Below are 15314 nucleotides of genomic sequence, written 5' to 3'. Positions count from 1 at the left end.
GCAGATCGAAATCGATGCAAAGAAAATGAATGTATTTCCATACTATAATAAAAAATAAGTGTAATAAATATAGAATTAGATCATATCACATGACTTATTCCATTTATACTATACAGGATCTTACGAAGCCTGTTCATGATGATATAGTTAGGGTATGATCATAGAAAATATTCTCCTCGAGTGAACCAGTCTATCCTTCCTAGATAAGGAACTTACGTGTTGATTGGATGCGGAGACATATAACCAATTTCTATAAAAATCATATAGAAAAGTTTAATTTTTTATTTTTTTAATTTGTCCGGTAAATCCGATATCTTCAAAAATCGGATTTACCCGTGACCTCGGCTAAGGTTTTCCTACCTCCGTCTTACACGGGGGTTGACGTATGCCGTGGCGCCGACGGCACGGCGAATGCCCTTTGCCGCTTCCACTGTCCCGCGGGAGGTCGCTGCTGCGTCTGTCGGGGCTTGGAGCTGGCGACGCCGAAACGTTACTTGGACTTGGGCGGGAGCCAGGGATCGCCATAGTCGTCCTCAGACGCGGAGGAGTCGCTTCTCGACGACGAGAGGGAGAGGCTCGCCGCGATTGGCCTGCCCATCTTACAAACGGATTCGGCTCCCTTTGCCATTACGGTTGCGTCGGCACGGAAGACGGTCGTGTCCGCGTCCACATCGCAGTAATCCTGGAACCATATGCAATCGTTTTCGTCCAAGGTGAGGCCGTCGACATGCTGCAGGACAATGTGGAGCGGGTCGTTGGGGACGGTGAGCGCAGAGCGGGGCGCAGCCGGCTTGCCGTTGTTGTTTGCGGCGGCGTGTCCCATTTGGTGGTGATCGAGATATGCTATCCGGCCAATCCGGCCATTTTACTTGCGATCTGGCCATGGAGAGACGTTTGTCTAGACGGACGCCAGGATTTATTTGGATTCACAGGAGGTGCAGATTTGGATCCGTCCAAGTTCTCTTCAGGGTAGCAACATTAGTTATATTCCTGCTTTTCTGCAATTTTGTTTATATACTTCAGAGTAGTGTCATGCCCTAGAGTGCTTGTTTCATGAGCAATGCATGCTCTATGTTAAAATGTTATGTCTAGCATTACACGTTAAGAGGCCTTTTTCTTTGCAACATATGAATGTTGTTTCCGGGGCGTTCTAACGCGCGATGGAGCAAGAAAACGTATGTCTAATTTCTTTTTTTTTACGCCCCATGGAGCAAGAAAACGTATGTCTAATTTCTTTTTTTTTTTTGCGGGCTTAGAATCGGCTGTCAGCTCTGGAGATGTCATTATGTAACCAGGGCACCAATCGAGTAACCTTCCAGGAAAAACAAGAAAAGAACAAATCCGCTATCATTTCAAGAAATCCGTGCAGTAGAAGATCCTGAATTTGAGACAGATTTGGTTTGGATGGGGTCTTGCTTGGACGCTGGGGAGATCCATAGATCTGGATAGAAGTTAACAAGTGCATAACATTCAATCCATATTCCAAAGACGAAATTCTGCTGTGCAAATGCTATGAAAGTTATGTTGTATAGTTTTCTCAAAAAAATATTTATAAAATAGGCCGCAATGTCCTAGGTTACAAGAGCATATGGTTGAGGCATCAAGACAGCATATACCATTCACAAAGAGGGCAGATACTACGGTTTCACAAAGGATGATTTTCACAAAATTTACGACACTTTGACCAAAAGGTGTCCAACTTAACCATCTCAAAAGTATTTAATATCAGATTTAATATTCTAAAATTGAGTTGGATACAATAACTAGAGTGATGTGGCAAACTGTCAAGTGTCAATACTACATTACCTATCAGTTTTAGTGTAAAGGAAGATTTTGAGAAATTTGAAGGCCCTGCCTTTTTGCATAGTCCACATTCCCATGTACAACGTGCTCCTAGTGATACTGGTCACTGTAAGATGAAAGCAAGATGCTGGTGTCATGTTGCATCGAAGTAGAGAGCAAGAAACCAATAGTGTACACCCATAAAACAATGCAGCATACAAATCATTGCATTGGATTTCGTTACCACATCCTTTTTCTACCAACTACCAGGCTATACTGAGACCCACCTGAAATCGAGCAATGAATTAGCATGCGGAATAGCACAGTAAGATCCACTCTGTATGCATAATCTTATTACCCCCTTGCGACATAACAAGTCGGCTTCTATTAAATTATAGTAGCATAGAAGTCAGGCTTCAAGTTGCGGAGGCCTCCTTGAGCTTCCCGTCATCTCCAGTTGCGCTGCCGTTACCATTTCGAATAAGTTTCTCCTCGGAAGGTAGATCTTTCATGATCTTTCTAGTCGGCCCTGAAGCCTTCCACAAGTACCACACACGCGATTTTGGAGGCGGCACAGCTCCTGCCAAGGGAGCTACCAATCCCGGTTTCCCCTCACCTATAATGTGGTCTAGTATTCCATAATCCTTGGCTTCCCAAGGACTCATGAAATGGTCAAACTTTGTGTCCTCATCAATCTACACGAAATGGCAATCAATACAAGTGTACAACAAAATTTTCTGTTGCTGTATTAAAAGCAAGCATCAAGCAGCAAGTTCTGAAGTACCTGCTTCTCTGGTTTTCCAGTAATTCTTGACATAATTTTATTGATCTTTATCTTCTCGTACATCATCTCTCTTATCTGTAATCCCATCTCTGTGACCTAGCAGAAGGCGTGAAGTAAATCAATGTATTTCACTTATGAAAAGGGGTTTCTTCCAGAATCAAGACAGTCCATTGTTTTTTTAATGTTTGAAATTTGCGTAACATCACCCTGTGCCTTAGCAGCACAGACATCCAACAGTGATCAGAAATGATTTAGCAATATTAAGTTAGCATGATTTCTAAAGACATACTATAAGCCTACAACATCATGCAGCCTTATTCTCACATAAGGAAATATAATTATCAAATCTTAGTTCATGTGATGTTACCATCTCAAGTATGACAACTATTCTTTAGTGTTAAGACTTCAGTTTCAAAAGTTACATGAACAAATGCATTAAAAGAAAACTACATATGATCTATGAAGTTCTTTTTTCAACACTACCTGCATTCACAATATCAATTGGTACAGAGCAATGTATGCCATGATCTTGCTACTTGTGCTAGTGGGTCGGAATTGTCTTGGTTAAGCAAAAGCTTTGTATCACAGCTCTACGCTGAATGATTAGATAACATGAACTCATGTTTCCTAGTAAAAGAAAGAGAAAAAGATCTCCATATTCCTTTCTGATGAAACCTTAGGCTCAATGTTCTATTCTGACTCAATTAAATACAGCTTCAATAGCAGACCCTACAAGAAACAAACAGCACAAAGCGGCAAATAACTGTTAACTTACTTTTCCGCCAACACCCCCTGATGGCTGATGGATCATAATTCTTGCATTTGGCATGCAATACCTCCTACCCTTCGTCCCAGCACAAAGTAAAAATGCACCCATGGAAGCCGCCAATCCAAAGCAAACAGTTGATACATCAGCCTTGCAAAATTTCATAGCATCATATATTCCCATTCCTGAAATCAATTTGCCACATATTATATAACAGCGTACAACACCAATATGAGAGCAATAATAGAGTACTAAAAATTGCTCTAAGAGGTATAAAAGTAAGCATAAGTCAGACTCACGAATAATGATAGAACCAGAGCAGGTTATGGTAGTTTGGACCAGAAAAACCCATAAACAGAATGTAGCTTAATTCTTATTATCATTTTTTACAACAAAAAATTAATATTCTTGTTTACTTTACTGTTATATTAAATTACAGTAGCCGAATCACTGAATCCTTGTTTTCACTCTACTGATTGGACACCCATTTTTGAGTCGGATTTCAACTCTGTTCCATGTCAGCGTAACACTGCACCGAGATACTCTTAAGGCAGAAAGGAAAACAGAATGAACAGGCTAGGTTTTGGTCATATAAATTAGTGCTTTTTTTAGGCAACCACATTGGCATCTTGTTATTAGATGAAGTCTCATGCTCTGATGATTCAGGATATGCTCTTCAAATTGTTGGGAGTTTGACCACGGTCATGGCATTGGTTCTAGGCTAGTGAGGACTGTTGAATAACTCCATCCTCACAACTGGCTTTGGCACCACATGTCATCCTTCCTGACTACCAGTGGCCTTGAAATAAATTTACAAGAAATCTGACCACTACCAATGCTTAAACATTTCAGGAAACCACACAAGATCAGCATCACAGTGCTCGGCAATCATTCATCCCAAACAATATCAACAAGTCCATAAGCTTTGACTTAGTCTGTTTGCCCATCACTCTCGGCTTATGCTGCACTAAGCGCTTACAAACTCTGTGTTCATTTTCAAGTAATTTAATTTAGACAGGATAACGAGTATTTTTCTGTAGGAGGAATTCCTTGTGGTTTGAAATAACACCAATCCATGCCTAAAGTGGGGAAAACTACAAGCAATAAAAAGGGTGTTCCCAGGACTGAAAGCTCCCACACATTGTGGGTCTGGGAAAGGGAAAAACTGCAAGCAGTACTAAGGAAAAAGAATTGAAAGCCATTGTTGCATCAAGTGACACTATCAGCATGTAGTTCAGGAGTATGTGAGAATGCTAGTGCACGTTCTCTGATATCTACAAAGTATTCAAATATGACAATTAGCAATGGAATAACAAGTCAGTTTCCTAAACTGGCCGAACATCCGCCACAAAATTTTAGCACGTAGGCATAATTATTTGTTCTTTCTTCTTAAACTTTTGCTTGTTTAATTCTCAGTTTGTTCCCATCTTTGCAGTGACCATATTAAACTTTTCTACAGGTCCATGAACTATTTCCAACATTATGCATTTTTTTTCAAATTTAAAGTAATTAGATCAGTACGATCATATGTTCCTGATGTGCTTATGATACTAAAACATGAAAAATAAAATTTGTTTTGTATCAGCACACCATGAAGCAAGGTGTACAATGTAGTTGCTCCAACCCTTCAGTGCTCCAAGTGGTCCTATGATGCTTCCATAGGAAATGAAAAGTTGTTAGCAGTGCTAGCTTAGCACCTCAGAGGTACACACACACACACCCCAAATTCATTAATTGAGGACTCAGCTCGCTAGGTTGCTCAAACATCAGCAATTCAAAAATGTTAAATTCCAGTTTCTAACACTATAGGCACACACACACACACTGAATTTGTCAATTGTGAACTTGTTAGGTTGCTCACACATCAAGAATCTCAAGAATGTTAAATATCCAGTTGCTGGTACCATGGTCTACAGAATCATGGGGTAGGGAATGCTTATGATTGAATGCACATTCTAGGTCGCAACAATTTCAGATAATGCTTCCTGAAATCTAAAGAAAATTTTCTTATGGTCAAACTTCAGTCACTATTTTATTTGGAATAGATAAACTTGTCCAGACATATTTAAAGACGAATTATAAAGTTGCATCATAAATAATGTGCAATTCATAACTCAATACCGAAGGTGATGCAAAATATTGCAGTAACAGTAAATATCTGGATACTTAATTGAGAAGTTCATGCCACTAACAGGTAGCATACGAATTAGCATTTTGTAACTTTTAGATTAAATGCAAACATATTTTATACAGCAATATCAGAGATGTCAAAATATGTTTAAAACTCATTTTGTTTTTTGGCACATTTCACTTGCAAGATTCTGGCCATTACATAAATTCAAGATTGTAGCTGTCACAAGTTTTCCCATCTTGCCTACAGTTTTGACGCTGTTGGGAAGAAGCATGGTTGATTGGACTTCTTCACAAGGGTAAATTTATTCCATCTTTGTTAACTATTTTTTGATTTCATGCCTCCATGATCTATGTGAAAAAAGGGGTCGAACAGTAAATTAAAGGACATAGACATAACTCATAGCCTCACTGATGATCCAACAACCTGACCCCTGGGTTGGCTGAATTCTGGCATGATCACATGACCAATGACCCAAGCACAATCAGACAAGAGGCAAGTCTATTACAATGCATCAAATTCAAAAAGCACCTGCTGTTATGGAGCCTCCAGGTGAGTTGATAAACAATTTGATCTCCTTAGTTTGGTCCTCTGCATCCAATAGTAGGAGCTGGCTGATAATAAGATCAGCACTCGTATCATCCACCTACATAGCATAAGCCATTCCAAGCAACAGATGCATAAATATTTGGTTCAAAATAATTTTGATTATACTGATCAAAAAAAGAAATGCTCATTTGAATTATTTTATGAACATGTGTATACAATACACAAGTAATGGTTTTCAACATGCACACAGAAAATAATATCATGACAAAGAAGCATACCATTGCATGATTGCATCAGCAGCACTCTTAGTTTTAACCCTAACCCATTACAGCAATATCAACGACACATTTTGTAATAATGAAAGCATCAGTTCCAATTGAACAGTGATACTGAAAGTCATTCAGGCTAATTATCCAATAAAGAAATGCATCCTTCACAGTTCACACAGTCATCAATCTCAAATAAATATCTCCACAGATCTGTAAGTGGTAAGTCAAATTTTAAGACTGATCCGCAGTTCTCCTGTGTGTTCTAGAAACTTTATGATAGAAGGAAATAAAATAGTGAGCCCAAGGAAGTTGTTCACACTACTTATTGCTATTTTTTTCTATCAGCACTATTGATTGTTACTTCAAAAGGTTCATGATGGTCATACCAAAGTACAGTTTCAAAGGACACCATTTGATTAAAAATTATATTCGAAGGTTCAACATGTAATGTAATTGATAAGGTACAACATTGTCACAGTAACATGTAGGGATCGATAAAGTACAAACTTAGGATGGAAATAAGCCTAAGAAAGACTATATTATTTGAGAATTTGTTGAATTGTACAAGTACATAAACCAAATTATATGTTGATGAACCTAAGTTTAGAATTTTAGAGTTGAACTTTCTCATACGAATGCAAATTTAGGACAGAAATAGGCCTCATAATTTAACAATCGTGGTCTTTTCTTTGGCGAACCATTGATTGTAATTCAGTTGTTTTTCACTTTCACGAGGGTAGAACCACCGCGCGATAATTGGAGGCAACTAATTTAACAAAACTTGCAACACGGTAAAAACATACAGACAGTGAAAATTTGGGGGAAGAAACGGAGCAAAGGAGCTAACTGGGGAACCCAGAAAGACGATGCGCTGGCGGAGGAGCATGTTAGTGGTGTCGAGCTCCTCAAGACGCGCCTTTATTGCCGCCGGACTCGCCGCCGACTGCCCGGACAGTTCCCACCCGGCGGAGCGCGTCGGCTGGGCAGACGATGCGCGGACGGCCGCCGCCCTTTGCGCCGTCCTCCGGCCGGAGAGGTTGGGGATGAGGAACAGGGACGACGGCGAGGAGGAGGTGCAGGGATGGGGCGGGAGGGCGGCCATTGCTGCTGCCGTGGCTTCCATTCCTTGGGTCGCGGCCGCGTCTATCTGCTGCTACTAGTGTTATCTGGGGAAAAAATACGAATTTGTATATTATATTTAAGCTTATTTATTGAAATAGACAATAATTTTCTGTATTTATGAATCTAATATCTATATTAGACATACGGTGCGTCAAAAAAAGCATCTATATTTGGCACACTGTGTACCGTCACGTCGCGTCGCGCTTTACTTTTTCACTTTATTTTTTTCGCTTTACATTTTCGCCCTTTACACTTTCGGCCGGCCGACCAGCCCACATGCGAGATTCTTGGCAGCGTTCGTCCGGCACAGCTATAAAATAGGTCTTGCTGTGCATTGCAAAGCTACAGTCGAGCGCGAGCAGAGCAGCACTCGAGCACGAGCAGCACTTGAAGGAGCAGTCGAGTGCGAGCAGGTGTAGTGCAGCAGTAGTCGAGCGTGAGCAGGAGTAGTGCAGCAGCAACACGAGGAGAGGTCTGCCTTCCGTGATAGTAAGTACGTAGATTATGTATGTAATTAATATTTAGATTAGAAAATATAATTAGAGTAAGTAGAGTATTTATTCCATTCAAATACATTGGTTAAATGGTATTAAGTTGATAAATTAGAGTAGGTATAATATTTACATATTTTATGATCTCGTAACAAAATTTATTATAGTGTAACAGTAATTTTGTACGTAGATTATGTATGTACTTAATATTTAGATTAAAAATGTAATTAGAGGAAGTAGAATATTTATTCCGTTCGAATAAATTAGTTAAATGGTATTAAGTCGATAAAATAGAGTAGGTATAATATTTGTATATTTTATGATCTCGTAACCTAATCTATTTTAGTGCAACAGTAATTTTGTACGTAGATTATGTATATACTTAATATTTAGATTAAAAATGTAATTAGAGGAAGTAGAGCATTTATTCCGTTCGAATATATTGGTTAAATGGTATTAAGTTGATAAAATAGAGTAGGTATAGTATATACATCTAAGTAGTTATTTGCCTATTTACGTTTGTTTAGCAGAGACATTATGTCCATATTTATTATGGAGAACGTTCCGCTGTTTTGCATAGGAGGCTCATATCAATTCAGAACTGTTAGCACATAAAAGAGTATGCTACCTATTAATCTAGAAGGTTTTAAATCACATGTTATGAGCCTTTTGCGTGTAAATCAGTAGTCCTACAATGTTATTCTAGAGGGTGTGCAGCCATGGCTTGTGCCAAACAGCTCGATTATTGTCCATACGTTGTTTGATTTGAGAAGAAACAACACATGGGCTTTGTACTTATGCAAGGTATTAGAGGAGAACTTTGAAACAGGAGTGTACGTAAACATAGTATCACGACTGGTGCAAGGTGAAGCGGTGCCTAGCGTGGAAGGATCAGATCATCATGTGATGCATGATGAGGAGGGAGGGCAAGTTGGGGAGGACACTTCCGGTACAGAGGAACCTGAAGTGGACCATGGTGAGGTAGATGCATGGATGCATAGATGACGAAGCCGGTGGTAGTGGGGATGAAGAAGGTGCTGACAACGATGACCTGATGCCGGTGATCCAATACTTTCATAGTGCTGGGCTACTAGATTGTACCATCATTGAGTATAACACCCTATCTAACTAGGGATACCAGAATAGCGACATCCAGGTGAGACAATAGTTTCGGAACAGGGATGAGGTCATCCACTTTATGAGCAACTATGCTGTAATCACAAGAAGGGACCACAAGTGCATCCGGTCTAACCCTACGGAGTATGAGGTCAGATGTATCAAGCATCCGAATTGTCTTTACTTCGTATGAGCACATAAGCCAAAATATAAGAATTATTTTGTACTGAGTAGACACGCCCCACATACATGCAGCGAAGAGGCTGTTAGTAATGTGAGCCACGTTGTTGATACGAGGTTCATAGCCCAACTCCTCATCACCCTTGTTGGCACAAATATATGTTTGTTGGCAAAATCCATTATGGAGGAAGTGCAGACTAAGACGGGTATGCTGATCAATTACCACATTGCGTGGCGAGCGAAGCAGAAGGCATTGAAGATGTTGTTTGGAAGTTTCAAAGAGTCTTACCACTATGCCCCGAGGTTGTTGCAGAAGATTGCCATGACCAATCCAGGGACCCAGTGGTCCATGGCGAATGAGTCGATCAGGCTGAAGGATGGGTTATACAGCAGCACCGACCGATACCTCATTAGGTTTTTCTGGTCCTTTGCCCAATGCATCGAAGCTTTCAGACATTGCAAGCTGGTGGTATGTGTGGATGCCACATTTCTTAGTAGCAAGTATCATGGTAACCTAATGACAACGATGGCGGTGGATGCAAACAATCAGATCATTCCTCCGCGTATGCAATGGTTGAGATTGAGAACAATGATAGTTGGCTGTGGTTCCTCAGCTTGGTGAGGACACATGTCGTCGTCAATAGGGAATGAGTCTGCATCATCTCAGACTGCAACAAGGGCCTCTTGCATGAGTTGGAAGTGCTGCATGACAGCACAAACCACTCCATTGTATGGCCTGATGTGGAGAGAAAGTGGTACATACGATACTTAGGTGCGAACCTATACTCAAGGTACCACAATAAGGGTCTTGTAAAGAGGTTCAAAGGGTTTATGTCTTCAGAACCAGCAGGCGAAGTTCAACAAGATATGATGAGAGTTAAATGAGACCACTCGCAAGATGATGGCAAAGCAGGAAGCACATGAGGACCATCTATGGACGTAAATGGTGGGGGGCCAAACCATCATTAGCCGTTCACGTGCTATGTTTAGCTAGTGGATGGCAGGAAAGCCAGCAGAGCATTGGGCTCTAATCCATGACACTCATGGTTCCAGGTTAGAACATAGCATTTGAAAGATCGTATTTTACTTTTGGTTACGAAAATATCCCATCTAAAATTATTGTCTCCCATATTAGGTATACGATCATGACAACAAAAATAGCAAAAGCGTTCAACAATGTCCTAAAGGGTGTACGCGGCCTCCCATTGTGTGCCATCATTGAGCTTACATTCTATAGAATGGCTGTGAGGAACCGTCCAAACAGTATTCTAATTAATCATTAGGAGGATCCATCTCAATGATTAACCAGAATACCATCCCAGTAGTCCCGGCATGTGTTTTGTGCCTAAGATCGGAACACATGCCTTTCCAATATGCATATTACAACATAGCTTAAGAAAGATCGAGTAATTAAAATTATATTACAAGTTCTTAAGTATGCAACTATTTGCAACAGTTTACACGAGGAGGAACTACGCAACAGAAAAAAAAAACCTTGACAACAACAAAAGGAGAGTGGAACCATATGCCCTTAGGCTCCAACTCAAAAGCTACGCCTCACCAGAGTAGGATGCACTACTCTTGCCCACCACTTGCATCGGCGGGCACGAAGTAGCCAAACACTGCATCATCCTCACCAGCAGAACCTGAAAGCACAAGCATGAGTACGAACGTACTCGCAAGACTTAATCCATATAGAGCACATATATGTAGCTCGACTCCAAGGATTATACATTGTGCTGTTAGCAAGAGTAGGCTACAAGGTTAAGTAAAACATATGCGGTAAGCAACCTAGACATATGTGTGAGCATCTATACTTAACTCAAAAACAACTACCTTTTTAACCTGTAAACCACAACTTGAATATGTATGTATATAGTATCTCATCAACAAACCACCAACCAAAACTATCATACAATAACCTTATCCCATATTCGTAAACTCTATGACGATACAAATGAAACAATAGCATGCTCATGACCGAGAGCGCAACAATTCAAATTGTTCTTACGCCCTGCAGGGGGTACAACTTTACCCACACGACTCAAGGACCATTCGGCTTGTGCTACTCACGAAACTACACACAAGGGGGTACTCGAGTTAACCTTTCTCATACCCGAAACCACCCACTTGCAATGCCCCTATGGCACCAGGGTTACCACGAGCGGGTCCCGGACACCTTTGGCTCCCCGCCACCTTGCTTCTCATTTTCTTTTTCTCTTACACGTCATAGAGCCGCAAGGCAAGTGTTAGCACGACATATGATACCTTACCATTAGATCAGTATGTGGTGAGTACGGTAAGTGCTAGAGCCAACTGTACTGACGGAGGGTCTTAAACGATGTAAGCGGTCTATGGCATCCGGGCTCCTCTCCCGAACTACCCAGAGGACTCCTCTTGGGTAGAAGATACCCCTAACACCGTCCATATCTCGCCTCATTCTCACACCTCAACCATCCATCTCAACCTCATCTTTGTATCTGTAAAATGTGATTGAGCCCTAAGCTCGCGAACAACGCTAGCACCGTTGCTCGACTTCTACCGAGGACCTAAGCATTGCTAAGAATTTCGAATAATCCTTGAAGCTAGACACCAATTATATCATCAAGGCTACAAGGATAAGGATTCATCAATAAGTGAAGGCAGAGATAATGCATCAACATAGGTTCTACCCATACCAGCCCGACACTGGACTCAACACATGGAAACATACATAAAGCATAATTCATCAATTTTACACTCCATTTAATCTGAACAAAGGGTGCAGTATGCTTAGATGCTTGCTTTGCTGCTCCGAGGTTTGCCTGATACTTCCTGAACAGAACTCGCAGAAGTGGTGTGCCTCGGTGTCACCCTCGATCACACTCGCGACACGCTCCGGTTCTTCGTTCACTACTGAAGAACGTATGCAATGATGAGCATGAATGACATGCAATGACGGACGCTCCATAGTGCATGACAAGGTGGAGATGCAATGCATCATGACACGAGTTTTAAAGCCTCAAAATTCTCTTAATTTGGATTAACGTTAAGCATCTACTCATTTTCCTGGATTAATTAAGCTTAACACAAGGTTTAACCCTAAATAGGAATTTAATCATGTCTAACATGAGGGTGACTATTTTAATGAGCAGAGGAAACAATTAACAAGATTTACAAATTTGATTTCATCAATTTTGGAGTTACCAATATTTAATTATGGATTAATGAAGATCAAACCATATTTTATTAACCCATGCAATTTAAATACACATTTCATTGCTCCCAGTATTTTTAACATGTAGATAATGATCATATAAACCTAACAAAATTGGTTTCTTGATTTTTGGAGCTATATACAATTTTCTATGTATTTTAGAAGGTTTCAGCCGATTTAATATTGAACAAATATTCTATTTCGCATTTTATGGAATTTACCGAATATTAGAACGCCCGCAAAACTTTTTGCACACCTAGCCGGCTAGCCTCAGCCACTGACAGTGGGCCCGGTTGGTTTTGACTCGGGTCAAAATTGACCCGCGCCCCACGCACAGTGCCTCGCGGCTCGGGCGAGCTTGTCGGCGACAAACACTAGCGCGGCCAGGCCAATGAGCAGCACCAATGGCATCAGCACACCACGATGAGTTCACTTGGGCCACGTGTGGTCAACAGCGGCGATCGAAGGATGGCCAGCGGTGGCACACACCAATGGAAGCACGGTAGCGGCTCGGTCCGGCAAGCCGACGACGAAGCGGCAGCAAAAACGACTCGGCCGAGCATTCCTACAGCATCTACGCAGGCATGTGGACTCAACGGTGTGCTCATTAGCCGCTGGGCCCAACCGGAGCACGGCCGGCGACGTGCGGCCATGGGCAGCGGCGCTTGGTCGCGCGAGGAGGAGTGCGCCAGCAATGGGCTAAAGGAAATCGGACGCGCGCAAAAGACTCAAGAGGGCACAAGGAAGCTCACCGTGAGTTTGGATTGGACAGAGATGTGGTGGCTCGATGACTCAATGGTGAATGGCGGAAGGAAGGGCGCCAGTCTCGGGGAAGAAGGCGTGTGCGCGTGAAATCTGGCCGGGAAGGGTGGGGTCTCGGAGAGGAAACAACTGGGGGTGTTTCGGAGGCCTTCCTCCACCCTTCACACGGCTCGGGCTTGAGGGAGCTCGTCAGGGGCGCGGCAGATTTGGCGGAGGCATGGTGCTGCACTCTGCTATGCTCTGTGCGCGCAGCTGAGTGAGAGACGGAGCAGAGAGAGGCCGAGGGGGAGATAAGGGCGATGCCAGCACCTTGGGAAGGAGCATGGTGCCGTGCTCAACTTGCTGACGACATGGTTGTCCTCCAAAGTTAGCAAAATCGGTGGCTGCCCAGAGCAGTGCTCGGCAAGAGAGGGAAATAGAGCAGAAGGAGAGGAGGGGATGACATGTGGGGTCGGTGAACAGTGCTGACCAAAGGGAAAATATCCCCACCACTTTACTGATCTAAATGGAGGTCTTCTCATGGTCCAAAATTTGTGGAACAAACTTTGTGTGAAACTACAATTCATGTGCAACCCATTTTAACTGGTTTGACCCATAATGTCTAAGCCAATTTCAAACTAAAATTCTCCAAACATGCAACCTTTTCTAACTTGTGATAATTTTTATGCCTTCAAAATAATTCCTAAAAATTTGATAAAATTCATTTATATTCTCCACATAATATGGAATAATTTCTAAAATTGTTTTTAAACCTATGTTGTATAGAAATAGTTTGAGTTGCTTCACAATGCACTAATTAACATCGATTTTCATAATTTATGTTTAAGTGAAAATGCATGTTCATAATTCATCAAAATAATTAAGCATGATTCCAATGATGCTTATGATGCTTAATGACATGCTTAAGCCTTTTGGGTTGTTACAAAACTCTCCCGCCCCCCTTAAAAGAATCTCGTCCCGAGATTCTGGTGAAGTACAGGGAAGAGAGTTTAAGGAAAAGGTGTTTCCAGGACTGAAACGATAACGTCATCACTGAATGATACAGCAGTGTTGCACGACACATTTCCCAGACCTCGAGAAAAGTCTTAGGTTTTTGAGTGCCATATTCACCTAGACAAGTTAATCTTATAATAAGGGTATCACAAGATAACCAGGTAGGTGTTAGGTGAGTGACGGTGGGGTCATCATCTTTTCTCATCTCAGTTCACTGTCATGACAAAGTTACAACCTCCATTTATATTCATGAAAGATCAAAGGTAAGGGTGGTCTCCTTGGTGACTTGATGGTGATTGTGTACATATATCAGAAAAACAGGAATACCAGATTCCTACTAACCCACGGGTGGTGTGGGCAGAACGACAGAACTTTTATCTACACAAAGGTGAAAGCATCTCAACGTCACACAGGGTGTTTCAAGATGTCTTCATTACCATAGCACCATTTACGCGTGGTGAGGAATAGAAACTAGTGTAACCCTTACAATTTGGAGAAAAACTCAGGATAATCAGCACAAAGCCGATCCTCACGTTCCCACGTCGCGTCGCCTTCGGAGTGATTACTCCACTAAACCTTGAGAAACTTAACTGACTTGCGCCGCGTCTTCCGTTTGGCTTCCTCAAGAATACGGATCAGATGTTCGCAATAGGAGAGATCCGGCTGCAGTTCTTGGTTTGCAACCTCAATGACTTCGGTTGAGACTCGAAGACATTTCTTCAATTGAGAGATATGGAAGATGTTGTGCACGGTGGAGAGGGATGGAGGCAAGTCTAACTGATAGGACACCTTGCCACGCTAAGAAACGATTTGAAATGGACCATCATAGTGAGGTGCTATCTTCCTTCTGATTTGAAAGCGTCGAACCCCTCTGAGAGGCGACACCTTAAGATAGATGAATTCCCCAATCTCAAACACAAGATCTTGTCTGTGGCGATCCTCATAGCTCTTTTGTCAGGATTCAGCCGTGAGTAGACTCTTATGAATCATCTGAACATGTTCTTCTACCTCCTTCACCAAATCTGGGCCAAGAAAAGCCCTTTCACCGGATTCGGACTAATTTAATGGTGTTCGGCATCGTCGACCATACAAAGCTTCAAACGGTGACATCTTAATGCTCGCTTGGTAACTGTTGTTGTAGGAGAACTGCAAATGGCAAGCAGATTTCCCATT

At 41.8% G+C, this 15314-nt stretch overlaps 1 protein-coding gene across 1 annotated transcript; it reads right to left on the bottom strand.

Moving 5' to 3' along the window:
• Positions 1-1912: 1912 nt before the first annotated feature.
• On the bottom strand, positions 1913-7453 carry LOC133913078 (ATP-dependent Clp protease proteolytic subunit 3, chloroplastic-like). Its single transcript, XM_062356125.1, has 5 exons — positions 7129-7453; positions 5995-6109; positions 3342-3517; positions 2567-2662; positions 1913-2477 (listed from the first exon to the last, which is right to left on the bottom strand). Exons 1-5 carry the CDS (start codon positions 7402-7404, stop codon positions 2199-2201), a joined length of 942 nt encoding a protein of 313 aa, XP_062212109.1. The 5' UTR covers positions 7405-7453; the 3' UTR covers positions 1913-2198.
• Between the last annotated feature and the right edge of the window lie 7861 nt (positions 7454-15314).

The sequence above is a fragment of the Phragmites australis genome, chromosome 1, assembly GCF_958298935.1.
Source record: "Phragmites australis chromosome 1, lpPhrAust1.1, whole genome shotgun sequence".
Lineage (NCBI taxonomy): Eukaryota > Viridiplantae > Streptophyta > Magnoliopsida > Poales > Poaceae > Phragmites > Phragmites australis.
Note: the sequence above shows the minus strand (reverse complement) of the source record. Positions and strands in the feature narration are given on the sequence as shown.

What these genes read in the sequence shown, in the direction of transcription:
- LOC133913078 (XM_062356125.1), bottom strand. Translation starts at nt 7,404, where the DNA reads ATGGAAGCCACGGCAGCAGCAATGGCCGCCCTCCCGCCCCATCCCTGC. An exon ending in TGGAGGCTCCATAACAGCAG is followed by an intron (nt 3,518 to 5,994) that starts GTGCTTTTTGAA and finishes AATTGATTTCAG; the next exon opens with GAATGGGAATATATGATGCT. An exon ending in CTGGAAAACCAGAGAAGCAG is followed by an intron (nt 2,478 to 2,566) that starts GTACTTCAGAAC and finishes CATTTCGTGTAG; the next exon opens with ATTGATGAGGACACAAAGTT.